We start from the raw sequence: 17,182 nt of genomic DNA, 5'->3' as shown, positions 1-17,182 counted from the left end.
TTTTTTTCCCCTCAGTGTTTTAGTAGTCCTTCTCTGTTCCTTACTTCTTCTATACAGAATTGATGGTCACTTTAGTTTGACCTCTGTGTGAAAGCTGTACACTTTAACTACCCTCCTCCCTCCTTTTATGTTTTTTATATCATATCTAACCTCTTTTTTGTGCATTTGTATCCATTACGTTCTAATCGTGGAAATAGATAATTTTTCCTATTTGTGGTCTTCTCTTTTCCCCTTAAATCAGTCCCTTTAACATTTCTTGTAACACTGGTTTCTTGGTGACAAACTCCTTTAATTTTTGCTTATCTGGGAAAATTTTGATCTCTCCTTCCATTTTGAATGATAACCTTGCTGGGTAGAGAATTCTTGGCTGTAAGTTTTCCTTTTAGCACTTTAAATATATCGTGCCATTCTCTTCTAGCCTGTAAGGTTTCTGCTGAGAAGTCAGCTGATAGCCTTATGGGGTTTCCTTTGTATGTAACTTGACATTCTCTTGCGGCTTTTAGGATTCTCTATCTTTAATTCTGGACATTTTGATTATGATGTGTCTTGGTGTGGGCCTCTTTGGGTTTATCTTGTTTGGGGCTCTCTGTGCCTCCTGTACCTGGATGTCTGTTTCCTTCCTTAGGTTAGGGAAGTTTTCATCTATTATTTCTTGAAATAGATTCTCTGCCCCCTTGTCTCGCTCTTCTCCTTCCGGGACACCTATAACACGGATGTTAGTGCGCTTGATGTTGTCCCAGAGGTCCCTTAGACTGTCCTCACTCTTTTTAATTCTTTTCTCTTTTACCTGTTCACCTTGGGTAATTTCTTCTAGTCTTTCTTCCAGCTCACAGATCCGTTCTTCTGTATCCTCTACTCTGCTTTTGAGTCCCTCTAATGAGTTTTTCATTTCCAGTATTGTATTCTTCATTTCTGATTGGTTCTTTTTTATATCTTCCATTTCTTTGTTGACATTCTCACTGAGTTCATCTATTCTTCTCCCCAGATCAGTGAGCATCCTTAACACTCTCAGTTTGAACTCTCTGTCAGGTAGGTTGCTCATTTCTGTTTCACTTAGTTCCTTTTCTGGGGTTTTGTCCTGTTCCCTTACTTGGAATGTATTCTTTTGCCTCCTCATTTTGCCTCTTTCCCTGTGCCTGTGTCTACGTATTAGGTCGGTCAGCTACGTCTCCTGCTTTTGCATAGGTGACCGTATGTAAGTGATGCCTTAGGAGGCTTCCAGTGTGCTTCCCTCAGTTCTCAATGTTCCAGGGGTGGCCCCTATGTGGGCTACGTGTGTCCTTCTATTGTGGCCTATTAGCTCTCCCTATAGGCGCCCAGGGAGGCTGAGTTATGCTCCTGGCCAGCTGTTGTAATGCTCAGCTGCTTGTAGTTGTTGTGGGCCCTTCAGTCTCTTTATCAGGTGTGGGGAGCCCCAGCACAGTTGGCTGTAAGTTCTAATACCACATTTGTGTTGCAGTATTTCTTTTAAGTGAGTAGGCCCCCAGCGTGGCAGGTTGTTAGGCTCAGGGCCTTATAATTGCTGTAAACCTCTAGCCTATTAGGTCTCTTGTCAGCTCTCTGAGGATTGCAGCTGGGTGGGGCTGCCCTCAGGCACAGGAGCACCCAATTGTTTCAGGCTTTGGAAGGTGGGGCAAACCTCCTATGTGGGTCTTTGAGAAGCACAAGTCTTCTGCAGCTGACAGGCCCTGTTGCCCACAGGTCCACACACACAGTCAACACAGTCCTGCCCTGTGTGAGCGCCCCGACCTCCCCAAGCGGACCCAGTCTCTCCACGGCGGGAGCCCCACACACTCCGCCACCACCCCACACTCTCCACCCGCTCCTTGTGCACACCCTGCCCCGCTCAAGTCGGCTCAGTTGCCAGGCTGCAGAGAATCCAGTCACCAATCTATGCAGGCCCACACGTTGCCTGAGGGCTTGTTGTTGGGTGGGGCCAGTCCCTAGGGTGGGCTGCCTGCCCTGGCTGAGCTGGATTAAATCGGTGCTCTAGCGGGTGGAGCAGACCCTGGGCTAGCAGGTCTCAGGGAAAACTCCAATGGCCTCTGTGTCAGCACGCTCACACCAGGCCACAACAATGGCCGCCGCCAATGTCCCAGTCCCTGGAGAGGTCTCACCCCTCACCGAGATGCACTCAGGGCCTATTAGGTGAGTCTCTTGTCACCGAAGCACTGTGTACCTTTCTTTCTGGTGATTTTAGGATGCTTTCTGGAACGGGTGAGTTTATGCGCGGGCCCTTTAAGAGCCAGTTTTCGTTTCTTTGTGAACCGGGTTTTCTGGGGGTGCTACCCAATGCTTTAGTAGCAGGCAAAGTCAGATATTATGCCACTGGTGTCGATTGTGCTGGGTCCACAAAATGCCCACAGCGGGGGCGCTCCCCGGCTCAGGGCCCCGCACCTCCAGGGAGGGTGCGTACCTGTGAGCTGCTCCCGGCGGCCGCGAAGCTGGCGGCTTGTGAAGGCGGCGTTTTTCCTCTCCAGAAGGGAGTCTCTGCCTCTTCTACCCCAGTTAGGATTGTCCGTTGTTGCAGGAGTTCCTCTTATCCAGTTTTCAGTTCTGTCTCAGGGGTAATTTTTCCACGAGTAGTTGTAAATTGGCTGTGTCCACGGGAGAAGGTGAGTTCAGAGTCTGCCTATGCCACCATCTTGACTCCGCCTCCTCTCTGTTTCTTTCTTATCTTTCATTCACAAAGTTATATGAAGGTAAGTGGAACTATATAACTATAATCCAAGCCAATGATTATTACAGCGTGCTTAATGACAAATGAAGAGTACAATTGGTCTAATTCAGAGCTGCCAACTTGAGAATAAAGAAAAGATTTAAAGGCAAACATAGTAACTCAGTGATTGCACTAAGGAGAATGATGCTACTGTCATGGAAGCCATTGAAGGGAACCCAAAGTGTCTTATAAATACCACTTCTTTGTTGTGTTGTTCATTTGTTTGTCAAAAAGCTCTTTAATTACAGTGTTTAGTAATTTTAATTAAGAAAAACAAATGTTTTAAATCTTATGTGTCTAAAAATATTTTGTAACCAATATTCTGTGAACAAAATAGTATGAAAATTGGCAGCAGAATGGAAGCAAATTCCAAAGTTCAAAAGTGCTCTTACTGGAAATTTTTTTTCAGCCTGAGATTTTTTTGACAGAAATATTCTGACTTGGCAATATGAATGTATCTCATATAGAAAGTGAGATAGTTGCTGTGATTTGCATGTACCAATAGAAATACATATTTCTTAGTGTAATTTAATTGCATTTTTAACATTTAATGTCATTGGCTTCCTTTCTTATGTTTCCAAACAGAATGAACAGTCCTAAAACAAGGAAATTGAGCTAGATATCTTCTGTTGCACAACCTGTTTTTGTTCATTAGCAATTTTAATTAGCTTGACATTCACTGAATAGTCCCAACAATTTGGTGCTAGGTGCTAAAGTAGCAATGTTCCTATACAAAATTCATTTCATTAAACAAAGCAAAGTTTAGATGGTAACACAGAATAAGTACTCAATAAATATTTTAAAATGAGTGAATCTGTTATTCAGAGTTCTGTAATTAAAACATCTTTTCGCAAATTCCAAATCTACCCTTCTGGATTTGTGGCCCTACCAAGTTCTTTTTTCTTTTGCTATATTTCTCTACTCAGATTTATAAACAGACATATGAAAACTCAAAATAGCTTTATTCTCTTCATCTCTAGGAAGGCACCTATCAGAAATGTCAAGAATTTTATTTGATTTATACATTATGCCAAAATAATACCAACAGCCTAAACTCAGAATTTCTTCCTAAAACTTCAGTTGCACATAACATCTCTTCCCATCTTAGAGAAGAAAGAAAGATGTTGGTATTGATTCACTTAACACTAAGACTTGAAAACCTAATATAATTTTAAAATAGTCTCTCCATCATTTCAACAAAGTTTAGAAAAATAGAACTGTGTTCAAAAACACAGTTCATGAACACATTTAGGAACTTGAGAATAGAAGTAACTACTTGTAAAGACATTTTTTGGAACTATAATTTTGTGACTCTGTGGGAAAAATAGTTAAACTACATATCAAACATATGCACTTTTAAAATTATTACAGTACCCACGTGCATGCTAAGATATCTGGTTATAAAACATGGATGCTGGCTTATTTTACAATAGATCCAAAACATAATAATGAGGACAATGGATTATACTTCTAGGGTTCTTCTCCCTTAAGAATTTCAACTGTTTTTCAGTGGTTCACTCCATTAATCCTTACGCCATCCATCCAAGTTCAGGAGGAAGTAAGAATATCATCCTTGTTCTATAAACAGAGAAATTGATCTGCCAAAAGATTAGTGATTTGCTTGCAATCAGACAATGAGTCAGAAATGGAGTGGGGCAAAGAAACCTGGTGTGAACAGAAAAAAAATCTATGAATGGGAAGCAAAAAGGAAGGTAGAGGGTCTCGTGTGCTAGTCAACACATTGTACTCAATTGATGTTCTTAATGTCTAGTGTCGGGGAGGAAGAAATTTTCCTCTACCTAAGTTCTGGCTGTTCTAAGAATTAAATTGACATGACACAGATTAACAGGAGAAAAACAAAAAAAAATTTAATAACATGTATATATCCTATATACATGGGAAAGACCCAGGAAAACTCAGTAACTCACCAAAATAGCCAAAGCCACCACCTTAAATATCATCTTCAGCTAAAGACAAAAGAAGATGTTAGGCGTGGAGGAGTCGGTGGTTATGGAAGGTTAGTAGGAAGAGCACAGTAAACAAGGGTAAGGGTGTCATACAGATTTAAGTCATTGCCTTCTCCATTGATAAGAGTTTCTAGAGATAAAGTTATCTCCTTCTTTCTGGTACAGTGAGGGATACACCCTTACAAATGGTGATTTCCCTTACAAATGTAAATGTATTTTACAAAGAATAACGTCTACTTGGTTTTCAGAGCTTCTCTCATGTCTTCTTTGTCTTAAAAATAACCAGCCTGAAATAATGCTTATGCCAAAGAGATGTATTTTAGAGTGCAAAATTCTGCTCTCCTACAGTCCCACCTTTGAAACTTCAAACAAGAAGATTCACAGTCTAGAAGCTAAGTTGGTAGATTGCTTCATCTCATTGAACCAGTCATTCAGTCCTAAGAATAAGTCAGTTCAGTTAAACAGTTGTGTCTCATTTCACTAGGTGGTGATGCATCTGGGTTCCCAAAGTAAGGCCTATATTGTGTAATAAATCAGGTATTTAATAAGAGGCATTTATATGGAAACAAAAGAAAAACAAAAATTAGTGATTGGAGCAGACTAGAAACCAGTTTCCGAGCCCAGGGGGCGGCCAGTCAAGAAGATTTCTAGATGTCTGGCTCAAAGCGCTTTCAGATGGAGTGATGGCTAGCAGTAGCAATCTGACAGATTTTCCTAGTTTGCAGTTTGAATGTCTCTGGTGATCTTTCTGAATGGCCCCTACAGCACAAGCATGAAGATTGTCTATACTTGGGCTATTAAAGTGATCTCGCTTAAGTTTTTTTTTTGCAAAGCCCCCAGTACATAGTTGTATATCCTAGTTGTAGGTCCTAGTTCTTCTATGTGGAACGCCACCTCAGCATGGCTTGATGAGCGGTGAGTAGGTCCACGCTCAGGATCCGACCCGGGGAACCCTGGGCTGCCAAAGCGGAACGCGTGAACTTAACCGCTGCGCCTCTGGGCCAGCCTCACGCTTAAGTTTACATCAAGTTGTTCAGCTTCAGTTTGCAGGGCTTGAGGAAAAGGGCAGCTCTAGTTCTCAGTGATTACAATTCAGAAGTGGGAGAAAAATTGGAAATGTTAGTTTGGCGAGCTGTAGCAAAATATTGAGAAAACAAGAATACAGGATACAGTCCATTTTATAGGTGGAAAAAAAAGCCTCAGACAATTAACAGAACTAAAATCTTATATCCATTAGTATTATAGTTTCTATTGAAACATATTTTTTTCTCTCTAAAATAACCCTCATTTTTATCCAAGATAGCAATTAAGACTAATTTATTTGTAAAATAAGTCTAGTTGCAGTAAACTTGGCCTGATTATTTACCTAAATGTAGTAAGAATAGTAATTGATTATATTGGCTTTTTTAAATCTGCTTTGCTAGAACTTTTCGTAAGGAATCTCCAGATTGAACATTTAACAGGCTCTTGAGGCTAAGAAGCCAAGTCAAATATTTGACATTAGACTTTGCCTATAATACCTTTAGACTTGGGTTAACTTCTCTTCTTGATGTCCCCTAAATATCCTGAGGTTTCTGAGACTGCCAGGAAGCGACTTTCTTTACTCACCTAATAAGGCTGCCAGGAACCCTGTAAGCAAGGTACCAGGCCGATTTTTCCATGGGGGTTTTATTGGCTTCCATAAAGTCAATCTTAGTTCTTTAAAGCTGTCTGGGCATGTCTGAGTCTATGCATATCTTTCTCAAACATGACATTCAAGTCAAAGCCTTGGTAATATAACCAATGTTTTCAATTGTGTCCTGTTACAATGATAACAGATTGTTAATGAACTTATGTAAATAACTATATTTCCATGAAAATCTAAGAATACTCACTGAGGGTTTCTGAATTCTGGAGGAGTCAGGTAGGGAGAAAAATGATAAATGTGTCATCTTTGTTCTGTCACAGGTAGTTTAGGAGAAAATGATTTCCTTAAATTTGGAAATACAAAACATGAAAAAAATCAGCATAGTTTTAAACAAAAAAAGTCATAAAAAATTATAATCATCCTCATCTATTCATTCAGTCTGAAGTAATTAATTTTTGATTTTGATCTTTAGTAGTTTTATGAAGCCATCAGTTTCTTCATTAGAGTTTTGTAAATTCTTACCTAGTTCAATGGAATGATCTGAAAGTTTATGAGGAACCTGTATTCTAGAGTAATTGTCAGAGTCCTGTCCATGAATCTCTCTGAAGATGATACATATTTGAAAAAGCATGAGTGTAAAATAAGAACTGTCTATAAATGAAAAAAGACTTAAAATGACATAGTTAAAGATCTGATTATAATGCAATTGACAAGGAAATTTGGTTATTTCTGTAATACATATTTTAAAATAGTGACTAGAATTATGACTGATAGCATTATACCAAGACACAAGCAAATTTTTTACGAATTTTATAGAATTTTTAGAACACTTACATTAATAACCTTCATCCATCCAATATAACTTAAGAAGGTTTATCATCACTTATTTGACAATACTTCCCACGCAATTTAACATACCAGATAAGCCCGATTAGTTTAATGTCTCTCTTTGCGATGTTTCAGGGGCCCTCTAAAAACAAATCCCAAAGTTAGCTGGAGGTCAAAAGGACTTCATCAAGGATTTGATTTGGAAAGTTTGTCAAAATATAAAAGGTTTTAAAACATTTGGTCAAATAGGATCACAGGTTACTGTGAAACAATACTTAGCTATCCATTTAACCATGGTGACAATTAAAGACTTGACTGGCAAATACAGAAAGTTAAATAGTTGTCAGTAAAACTTAGCTTTTGTAATCAAAGACTCTATAAAGAAACACAGGAAATTATTTTAATGAAACATAAAATCCCTGCTTTTTAGGTAGACTACTAAAAGGTAAAAAAAAACAAAAAACAAAAAACAAAAAACAAAACTTGCATAACCTATCTAGAGAAGACCAAAGTCCAAGAAAACTTTGTCCTTTAACAGAGAGAAAATAAAATTCTAATTTTGCACCAGCTTACTTTTGACATTAAATCTCTTTTACTTAATTAAATTCATTCCAATGTTAGCCATGTTGACCATACATAAAACTTCTTTCTCAAGGTTCCTTTTTCATAAACCTTCTATAACTTCCTTTTTTATATTCAGATTTTGTCCTATGCTTTCTCTCACTCTCTTTTTTTTTTTCTTTGACCTCTCTTTAGGACAAAATTACTTTTATTTCTTAACAAAATGCATGTCTGTTTCTTATACCTTTTTTTACTGAAAACACACATTTTTACTAAGATGTTTTCCTTGTTATTTTAGTAGTTTTAATTACATATATTAATTCAAATTTTCAACCCTTAGAAATCTTGATTTCTTGTGGAAACTAAGAAGTAAGCAATTGTGAATGGTTTATTATACCAGTATTTTTTATTGGCAAACTTATAGATACATTTTATAATTTCTAGAGACATGTGCTTCTGTATAATACAATTTTTCAATAAAGCACAAGACATTTATTAACAGATCCAAATTTATCTTTTTGTTTCACTGTAATAAGAAGTGAAAAGTAGATAAACCTATGTTTATTAATTAATATTCAATTTTTTATCTTATTTGGAAATGATCTAGATATTCGATGAATTTCCATTATTTAACTTAATTTAGCAAAACTCTAAGGTTTCAAGTTATCATAAAGATTTTGAAGCTGTTTTTAAGTACATATAACAACACATAATTATTGCCAAAAAGCTTATCTGTAAACTCTTGTCCCTCTTACATCTATCTAAATCATTTGTTACCAATAATTAGGTTACCCATGAAAACTTTATGAGATGTGAGACAAAATCATGCATCATTCTAAGCTATTATATTTTTTTGCTGACAAATTTTGTAAAAGATATAATATGAACTTATTTGATTAATAACCCAGGTAGAATAAAAGCTACATGTCTGCATTATATCTAATGCTGATAACTCTGAGGACATGACTATTTTAATTAAGCCAACAAACATAAATAAGCTTTTATTTACCAAAGATTATTTTATATAATGTTAACTTGAAAAAAAAATTTAGATTAATTTCTACGTTTAGAAATAGTTTATATACATGCTTACTTTAAGCCAATTAAATAGAGCTCTTTTTAAAGTTAAATTTTGGTAATACCATCCAGAGGTAAAAAAGAAAAAAAAAAATCACATATCTACAATATACACATATAGACATACATACACAAATACAGACAGATGCAATCAGATTTTATAGCTTTCATTTAAAAAAAATAATCATGAGATGTGTACAATAGTACAAAACTCACTAGTTTATAAAAACAGTTGGATCCAAATTTTGTTTTGGTAGTTGGAAAATGTTCACCTGCTAAGCTTTTTACTAATATTTGTGGAGAAGAGATTTAAGATTTTTTTTCATTTGCCCAGTTTCCAAATACTTCTTTCACTTTTTTTTCAATCTGATGAGAAACTTCTCCCTAAAGTTTGTATTTCAAAGAATGACTCATAGTTCCTAGAGAAGATGGTAGTAAAAAATCTATATTACAAAGGCACAGAGAAAAGTATTCAAGTTTTCTCCAAGATGGAGTTTTGGGGTCATTTTTGCCGATTATCAGAGGTCTAGGGAAATTTAAATTTTAAAGTGCAGGACAATTCTGTTTCTAACCTCCCAATATCTACAAGCATTTTGAGATAAATAGGAGAGGTCTAGGGGATGGTAATAGGTGAGATTTCAAATTGTTTTTAGAGCAACATTTTTGGCTTTGTAGAGATTTGCAAGACAAAGGTAGTTATTTTCAATTCCCTGAAGAACTATGTTGTAGCCTGACTTCAAGACCCACTCATTCAACTAAACTTGCTTCTTTACATCAAGAAGATTTCCAACTAAGATGAAATAAAAAGATTTCTATGCTAGAACTTTAGGACAATTATTTAGTCTGAAAGCTCTCTAAAAATTTTTTTTCAATTTGGAAGTTTTTCCAATTTAAAGCATCCATTTTCTGGCCATTGATGAGTAGGATCTTCTCAATAGCAACCCAAACCCCAATAAGCCTTTTTACTGTATAACCATGGATGCAAGAGGCATCCCCAAAGGAGAGTGCAAAGGAAGCAGCCCTCACAAGATCCAGATAGTTCATTCCTATAATAGTCTAAGAAAGCAAAGGCCTTCACTGAACAGGTGATAAGGATTATGGAGTGAAAATGGTTTCTCTGGTCACCCACAAAAATGTGAGATGCATCTAGTCACAAACCTGCTAATTTGTGACACTGGGTAGGTGCTACTGGAATGGATTTTCCCAGAACTAACAAAGCAACAAAGGTTGAGACAACAAAAGCCCCTTAGGGACTGACTCCTTGTGGCAAATTCCCCTGAGACCTGGCACAGTTGGACAAAGAGAGTGCTGTGTGTCTCAGAAGCCCCATCTATTCAATTCACTGCCAAGATGCATGTCAGTATGTGCATCCTCCAGCTGACAGAGACCAAAGAGGATGTTCTCACTGGTCACAAAGCCAAGCTCCAAAGACTTAGAATAAGACAAACAACACAACAGACGGAGACAAAAACTGACCATCTCTGGGAGGAAAAGGATCAATAAAACCAAGAGTATTCTACCAAATTTAAAAGAATCACTAAGTCCAAGGAACTAGCTCCATGAATGTTTTCACATGCTAATCTAAACTTAGAAAGGTAAAAACTCACCACTCTTATTCCCATTAACTTTGCAGGCAGAGATCCAAGAGACTGATGTGACAAGACCTCTTACCGTCTGCTGGTTCTTGTCAGAGGTCCAGGACTCAGCCACAGCAGTCCCAGAGTGTTACCAAATCAAGTAGGTTCACCTCCTGGTGAGTTAAATAAGACTCTACACCAGTGGAAGTTGTCTCACAAAGTGTATTTGCAACAAATAGGAGACCATGAGGAATCATTTCCAAAGTCATGGTGCTCCCCGACAAAGGGAAGCAAGGACGTTTTATTTTGAATGGGGAATGAATATTCAAAAGGGAGAGGTTGGTATTTGCTTATGCAGGCTCAGTTGGAAAACATGCTTCCACATATACTGCAGGTTACAGTGATAAGGCCTAAGCTCCTCCTGCAGAGATCTTAGCATTAAAAATAAGACAAAGGGGCCGCCCCGTGGCTTAGCAGTTAAGTGCGCGCGCTCCACTACTGGCGGCCCGGGTTTGGATCCTGGGTGAGCACCAAAGCACCGCTTCTCCGGCCGTGCTGAGGCCACGTCCCACATACAGCAACTAGAAGGATGTGCAACCATGACATGCAACTATCTACTGGGGCTTTGGGGGAAAAAAAAAAGGAGGAGGATTGGCAATAGATGTTAGCTCAGAGCCGGTCTTCCTCAGCAAAAGGAGGAGGATTGGCATGGATGTTAGGTCAGGGCTGATCTTCCTCACAAAAAAAAAAGTTATTTAAAAAAAATAAAATAAAATAAGGCAAAGGTCATGGGCATAGATCTTGTGGTGAGGCTTGGTCTGGTTCAGGGTGGTTGGTGGTTGCATCTCCTTAACATAACAAAAAGGGAAAAAATCAATTTGGAAAAACATTTAAATGTTTCCAAACCCACCCTTGAGTTCCTCGGGGCACCTAGTTGGTGACAAGAGCAAGTAGTGACTAGCCAGTGAAGTATCTTTCTGGTTGGGTTGGTAACAGTTGGGGAGGAAAAAATTCGCCTCTATCTTTCTAAGTTCTTTTGGCTAGTCTAAGTATTAAATTGACATGAAACAGATTAACAGGAGAAAAACAAACAAAAGTTTAATAACATGTATGCCTCCTGTATAGATGGGAGAGACACAGAAAAACTGAGTAACTCACCAAAATGGCTAAAGCTACACCTTAAATACCATGTTCAACTAAAGACAAGAGAAGATATTGGGGCTGGGTGGAGTCAGTTTCCGGAGGTTTCCAGGAAATGCATAGTAAACAAAGGTAAGGTTGTTAAGCAGATTTAGGTCATGGCCTTCTGCATTAAGAGTTTCTAGAGAAAAGGTTATCCCCTTTTCCTGGTACACTGAGGGAAACACCCTTACAAAAGGAGATTTTTCCTTATTAATGTAAATGTCCTTTACAAAGAGTAATTTCTACTCAGTTTTCAGAGCTTCTCCGATGTCTGCTGTTTCTTAAAAATAACCAGCCTAAAATAATCCTTATGCCAAACAGACATATTTTGGGGTGTAAAATTCTACTCCTCTACACTAACCAGAGTACAGAAAGAGAAAACAGTAATATTTGACAGAGAAGCAGAACAAGGAGCATGATCGCAAGATTATGAATTTTCAAAACTAAGGGCAGCTATTTCAAACTACAATAAACATGAAAGCAAGATAAGCTACTTGGACAACACTAAACTGCAAATATAGATTCCTAATGCTTCATCTTTGATATCTCTTGAAAAGTTGCTAAATATTCTAGAGGGATTTACAATTCCATTATCATGTAAACAACATGCTCTCATAAATGAACCAAGATACTTCAGACTCAATAGGCCCCTAAGTGCACGTTTTCCTGTGCCTTTTCTTGCGTTCCCTACCCTACTTAGTGGCTTCACCATTGTCCTAGTTACCTTTAGTAGACACCACAAGACACAAAGCACTTTGGAATTAAAAGAATGCTTAAAAATTACTTAGTCCAGTGTTTCTTTCTTTTTTTAAAATAAGAATTTATTTTTTAGAGCAGTTTTATGTTGATCACAAAAATGTGGGGATAGTACAGAGATTTGCCATATACCCGCAACCCCCACATAGGCATAACCTCCCCCATTATCAACATCCCCCACCGTAGTCGTATATTTGTTACAATTGATGAATCTACATTGAAACGTCAAATCACCCCAAATCCATAGTTTATGTTAAGGTTCACTTTTAGTGTTTTATATTCTATGGGTATGGAGAAATATCTAGTGACATGTATCCATAATTATGGTATCAAACAGAATATTTTCATTGCCTTAAAAATCCTCTGTGCTCCACTTATTCACATGTCCCCCCAACCCCAATCCCTGGAAACCACTGATCTTTTTACTGTCTCTATAGTTTTGTCTTTTCCGGAATGTCATACAATTGGAATCATACAATATATAGCCTTCAGATTGGCTTCTTTCACTTAGTAATATGCATTTAAGTTTCCTCCATGTCTTTTTATGGCTTGATGGCTTGTTTCTTTTTAGTGCTGAATAATATTCCATTGTCTGGAAGTACCACAGTTTGTTTATCTATTCACCTATTAAAAGACATCTTGGTTGCTTACAAATTTTGGTAATTATGAATAAAGCTGCTATAAACATCCATGTGCAGGTTTCTTTGTGGACATGAATTTTTAACTCTTTGGGGTAAATACGAAGGAACATGATTGCTGGATTGTATGGTAATAGTATGTTTAGCTTTGTAAGAAACTACCAAACTGTCTTCCAAATTGGCTGTACCATTTTACATTCCCACCAGCAATGAATGAGGGTTCCTGTTGCTCCACATCTTTGCCAACATTTGGTGTTGTCAGTGTTTTGGATTTTGGCCATTCTAATAGGTGTGCAGTGGTATCTTATTGTTGTTTTAATTTGCACTTCCCTAATGACATATGATGTGGAGCATCTTTTCATATGCTTATTTGTCATCTGTATATCTTCTTTGTTGAGGTGTCTGTTAAGGTCTTTGGCCCATTTTTAAATTGGGTTATTTGTTTTCTTATTGTTGACTTTTATGAGTTTTATGTATTTTGAATGACAGTCCTTTATCAGATGTGTGTTTCACAAACATTTTCTCTGTGCTGGCCTGTCTCTTCATTCTCTTGATATTGTCTTTCATGGAACAAAAGTTTTTAATTTTAATGTAGTCTAGCCTATTTCTTTCATGGATCTTTCCTTTGGTGTTATATCTAAAAAGTTATTGCCCTACCCAAGGTCATCTAGGTTTTCTCTTGTGTTGTCTTCTAGGGGTTTTATAATTTTGTTTTACATTTAGGTCTGTGATTTATTTTGAGTTAATTTTTGTGAAGGGTGTAAAGTTGATGTCTAGATTCATTTTTTTGCATATGAATGTCCAGTTGTTCCAGTACCATTTGTTGAAAAGACTATCTTTGCTCCATTGTGTTGTCTTTGCTCCTTTGTCAAAGATCAGTTGAATATATTTATGTGGGTCTATTTTTGGGCTCTCTATTCTGTTCCATTATTATATCATTCTATTATTTTGCCAAAACCACACTGTCTTAATTACCGTAGCTTTGTAGTAAATTTTGAAATTGGGTACTGTCAGTCCTCCAACTTTGTTCTTCCCCTTCAACACTGTGTTGGCTATTCCAGGTCTTTTGCCTCTCCATATAAACTTTAGAATCAGTTTGTCAATATCCACAAAATAACTTGCTGGGATTTTGCTTGGAATTGCATTGAATCTAGATCAGGTTGGAAAGAACTGATGTCTTTACAATATTGAATCTTCTAATCCATGATCATGGAATGTTTCTCCATTTATGTAGTTTTTTTATTTTGTTCATAAGAATTTTGTAGTTTTCCTCATATAGATTTTGTACATGTTTTGTTAGATTTATACCTAACCATTTCATTTTTTGAAGTGCTAATGTAAATGGTATTGTGTTTTAGTCTAGTATTTCTTACAGTGTGTTCTGCAAAACATTGTCAGTAAAGTACTCCTAAAAAAGTGTTTTATGTCAAATAAGTTTGTGAAACACTGAATTTTTAACTCTCTTTTTATAGTTTCACAGTACACATAAACATATTAAGTTCTCTGAGATGTCACCCTGTAAACGATGTTTCACTGTTAAAGTCATTATTTTCCAAATATATTTGGCCACTGAACCATTATTGTGCATGTGTATCACACTTATATAACACCTGTGAAACATACTTGAGAATCCATATCAAGTTTAACTCATTTATTTTACATTTTACAGAATTCAAATGGGGGAAAATAATGTGCCCAAGATCACATGGCTAATTGGAACAGAATCAAGATGTGAAGTAAGGTCTCCAGAATCCTAGCACAGTATTCTTTCCATTATATCATTCTATCTCTGACTCTTTCTTCACATTCAACATAAAAAAACTGCCATATTTTATCTATTATATCATGAATATATCTTCTGAAAAAAATGCTCTTCTTTCTATTCTTAATGTTAATTCATTACCTCTGTCGTTCTCAAACTTGATAAATTATTGGAATCACTGGAGAAGCTTTTTTGAAGATTCCTGGGCTTCAGATGTATAAAATCAGAATTTCTATGGGTGGGAGCCAGGAATCTACATTGTTATGGACAGGTGATATTGGTTAGCTTTAAAGTATAAGAACCTAGCTCCTTAGAGCAGAATTTAGTGGATCTAACATCTTCCTGGGGATATCTTTGAAAAAGTAAATCTTGCTCTTAGAGATTTTAATTCTGTAGATCTGGGATGGAACCTGAGAATTGGAATTTTAGTAAGCATTTTCCCCTTTTCCCCAAGTAATTCTGATGTAGACGATCCTTGGATCACAACTCTACTTTCCAGGACTTCCACATTCTTCTCTTTCTATCCCTTTCTACGTACCATTCAGAAATTTTTTTAATCAAATATGGATATGATGTCATATCATTGCTCAAAATCGTTAGATAAATAATAAACTCATTAACAAGACATTCAAGTGTTATCTCTCCAGACTGATTCCAATCTCCCAAATGGGCATTGTACATTCTAACTCTCACAAGTTTTATGCTCTTCCTACACATGCCTTGCTTAATCATGCATCCATTTTTGCTCTCTGAAGGGTTACCAATTACTATATGATTATGTTCACTACCTGCTACTTGAAAGTCCCTATCATAACACTAGATATTCTGACATTCCTCCTAACCATATGAGGGATATGCTTCTAAAGATATGCTTACAGGACCTTCTTTCGGTTCCCTAGATTTATGGACAGTGACCATTATAAAGTACCTAACAATGGCAGGACTCCATCATATTTTAAAACCTAAGATATATATATATATATATATATATATAGTCGTCCCTCAGTATCCACAGGGGATTGGTTCCAGGACCCCCATGTATACCAAAATCCATGGATGCTCAAGTCTCTTATATAAAATGAAATAGTATTTGCATATAACCTATGTACATCCTCCTGTATACTTTAAATCATCTCTAGATTACTTATAATACCTAATACAATGTAAATGCTATGTAAATAGTTGTTATACTCTATTGTTTAGGGAATAATGACAAGAAAAAAGTCTGTTACGTGTTCAGTACAAATGCAACCATCACAGGCCTTTCAATCCGTGGTCGGTTGAATCTGCAGATGCAGTACCTGGGGATACAGAGAGCCAACTGTATTTAAGACTAACTTTCTTAATCAGGAAAAGCTTTCAGCTAAATTATGAGGTATCCAAGTTAGTTTCTGCAGCATCAACCTTCACTTTCTGTACTTTCCTTCTTTTGCTGCCACTCTCTTCTTCACAAGTGCCACTTCCTCTTTCATTTTGATTGACATGATAAGCTCATTCATGCAAGTGTCACTTCTCATAGGAGAATTTGCCTTGCTCTTGGCACATATATGCTCAACAAACGCATAAATACAATCTGCAGGCAGATAATTATGCTATGCCTGCTGGAATTTAAATAGAATTTTAAGCTCCAATGAGTAGCAATGTTTTGGTGTGGGTGGCCTTCTTGGCACAATTGATTTATAATAAGAGGGCAGCCACCTTCCTCATTTATGCATAGTGATCCTTATTCCTCTATCAAGCTGAGAAATGTATGATTTCAAATTAGCTAATTTAGCTTCAATTAAAAAGTTTAAATAGCAAAGCATTGCACTCCAGAGTTTTGAAGTTTACTTTTACCAACATTAGGAGGAGAAAAATGCTGGAACACTTCTACATTTATTTTTTTAACTGTAAGTTTTGGCTTCATCCTTTGAAGTAGATAAGTTTTGAATCAATTTTTCTTGATGCTACCAAAACCCTTATTAATTGAAAGGCAAATGATCTCTCTGGAGCTAGAATATTTGGAGCAGATAGAATTGGATCACTTTCAATGTATTGTAAGCAGGAAGGGGAATTAGTAAATTAGATGCACCAAAGTCAAGAAGCTAATTTACCCAGTTTACTCACTGTACCCTGTTTCTCCATCTAGAAACAAACCTTCCATACATTGATCAGAAATGAGTTATTCTCACAGAATGTATATCACATATCAAACTATATTCATACAAAAACTTTGAAACTCACTCACTGACCACTCCATAAAAGCAGTAGCCTCAGTCTGTAACTTGGTAATGGTGACTATGGCTGTGAGCAGAGCTTTGCTTATGGTTGGAGGAGAATTCTCATAGACAGGTGACAATTGTTAGTGAGTTTCATGCAGTTCAGCAAATATCTGTTGTGTGCCTCTATGTGAAAGGAGCCATGATGGATATAAAGAATAAAAAGATGAATAACACTTAGTTCTTGGTTTTGAGAATGAAGTGTGGGAAAAGAGTCCAATAAATAAATA

At 36.9% G+C, this 17,182-nt stretch overlaps 1 protein-coding gene across 1 annotated transcript in view; it reads left to right on the top strand.

The window, feature by feature from the left end:
* Positions 1-2,004: 2,004 nt before the first annotated feature.
* Positions 2,005-17,182, top strand: part of LOC147911815 (uncharacterized) — a 97,110-nt gene continuing 81,932 nt past the window's right edge. Inside the window, exons 1-2 of the mRNA XM_087426419.1 lie at positions 2,005-2,148; positions 14,602-14,668. Of these exons, the coding sequence (XP_087282545.1) occupies positions 2,039-2,148; positions 14,602-14,668 (177 nt within the window). The 5' untranslated portion in view covers positions 2,005-2,038. The remainder of the gene's footprint in view (positions 2,149-14,601; positions 14,669-17,182) is intronic.

Source organism: Ceratotherium simum, chromosome X (genome assembly GCF_057802395.1).
Source record: "Ceratotherium simum simum isolate JZ-2026a chromosome X, ASM5780239v1, whole genome shotgun sequence".
NCBI lineage: Eukaryota > Metazoa > Chordata > Mammalia > Perissodactyla > Rhinocerotidae > Ceratotherium > Ceratotherium simum.
This window is presented reverse-complemented; position numbering and strand designations above follow the sequence as displayed.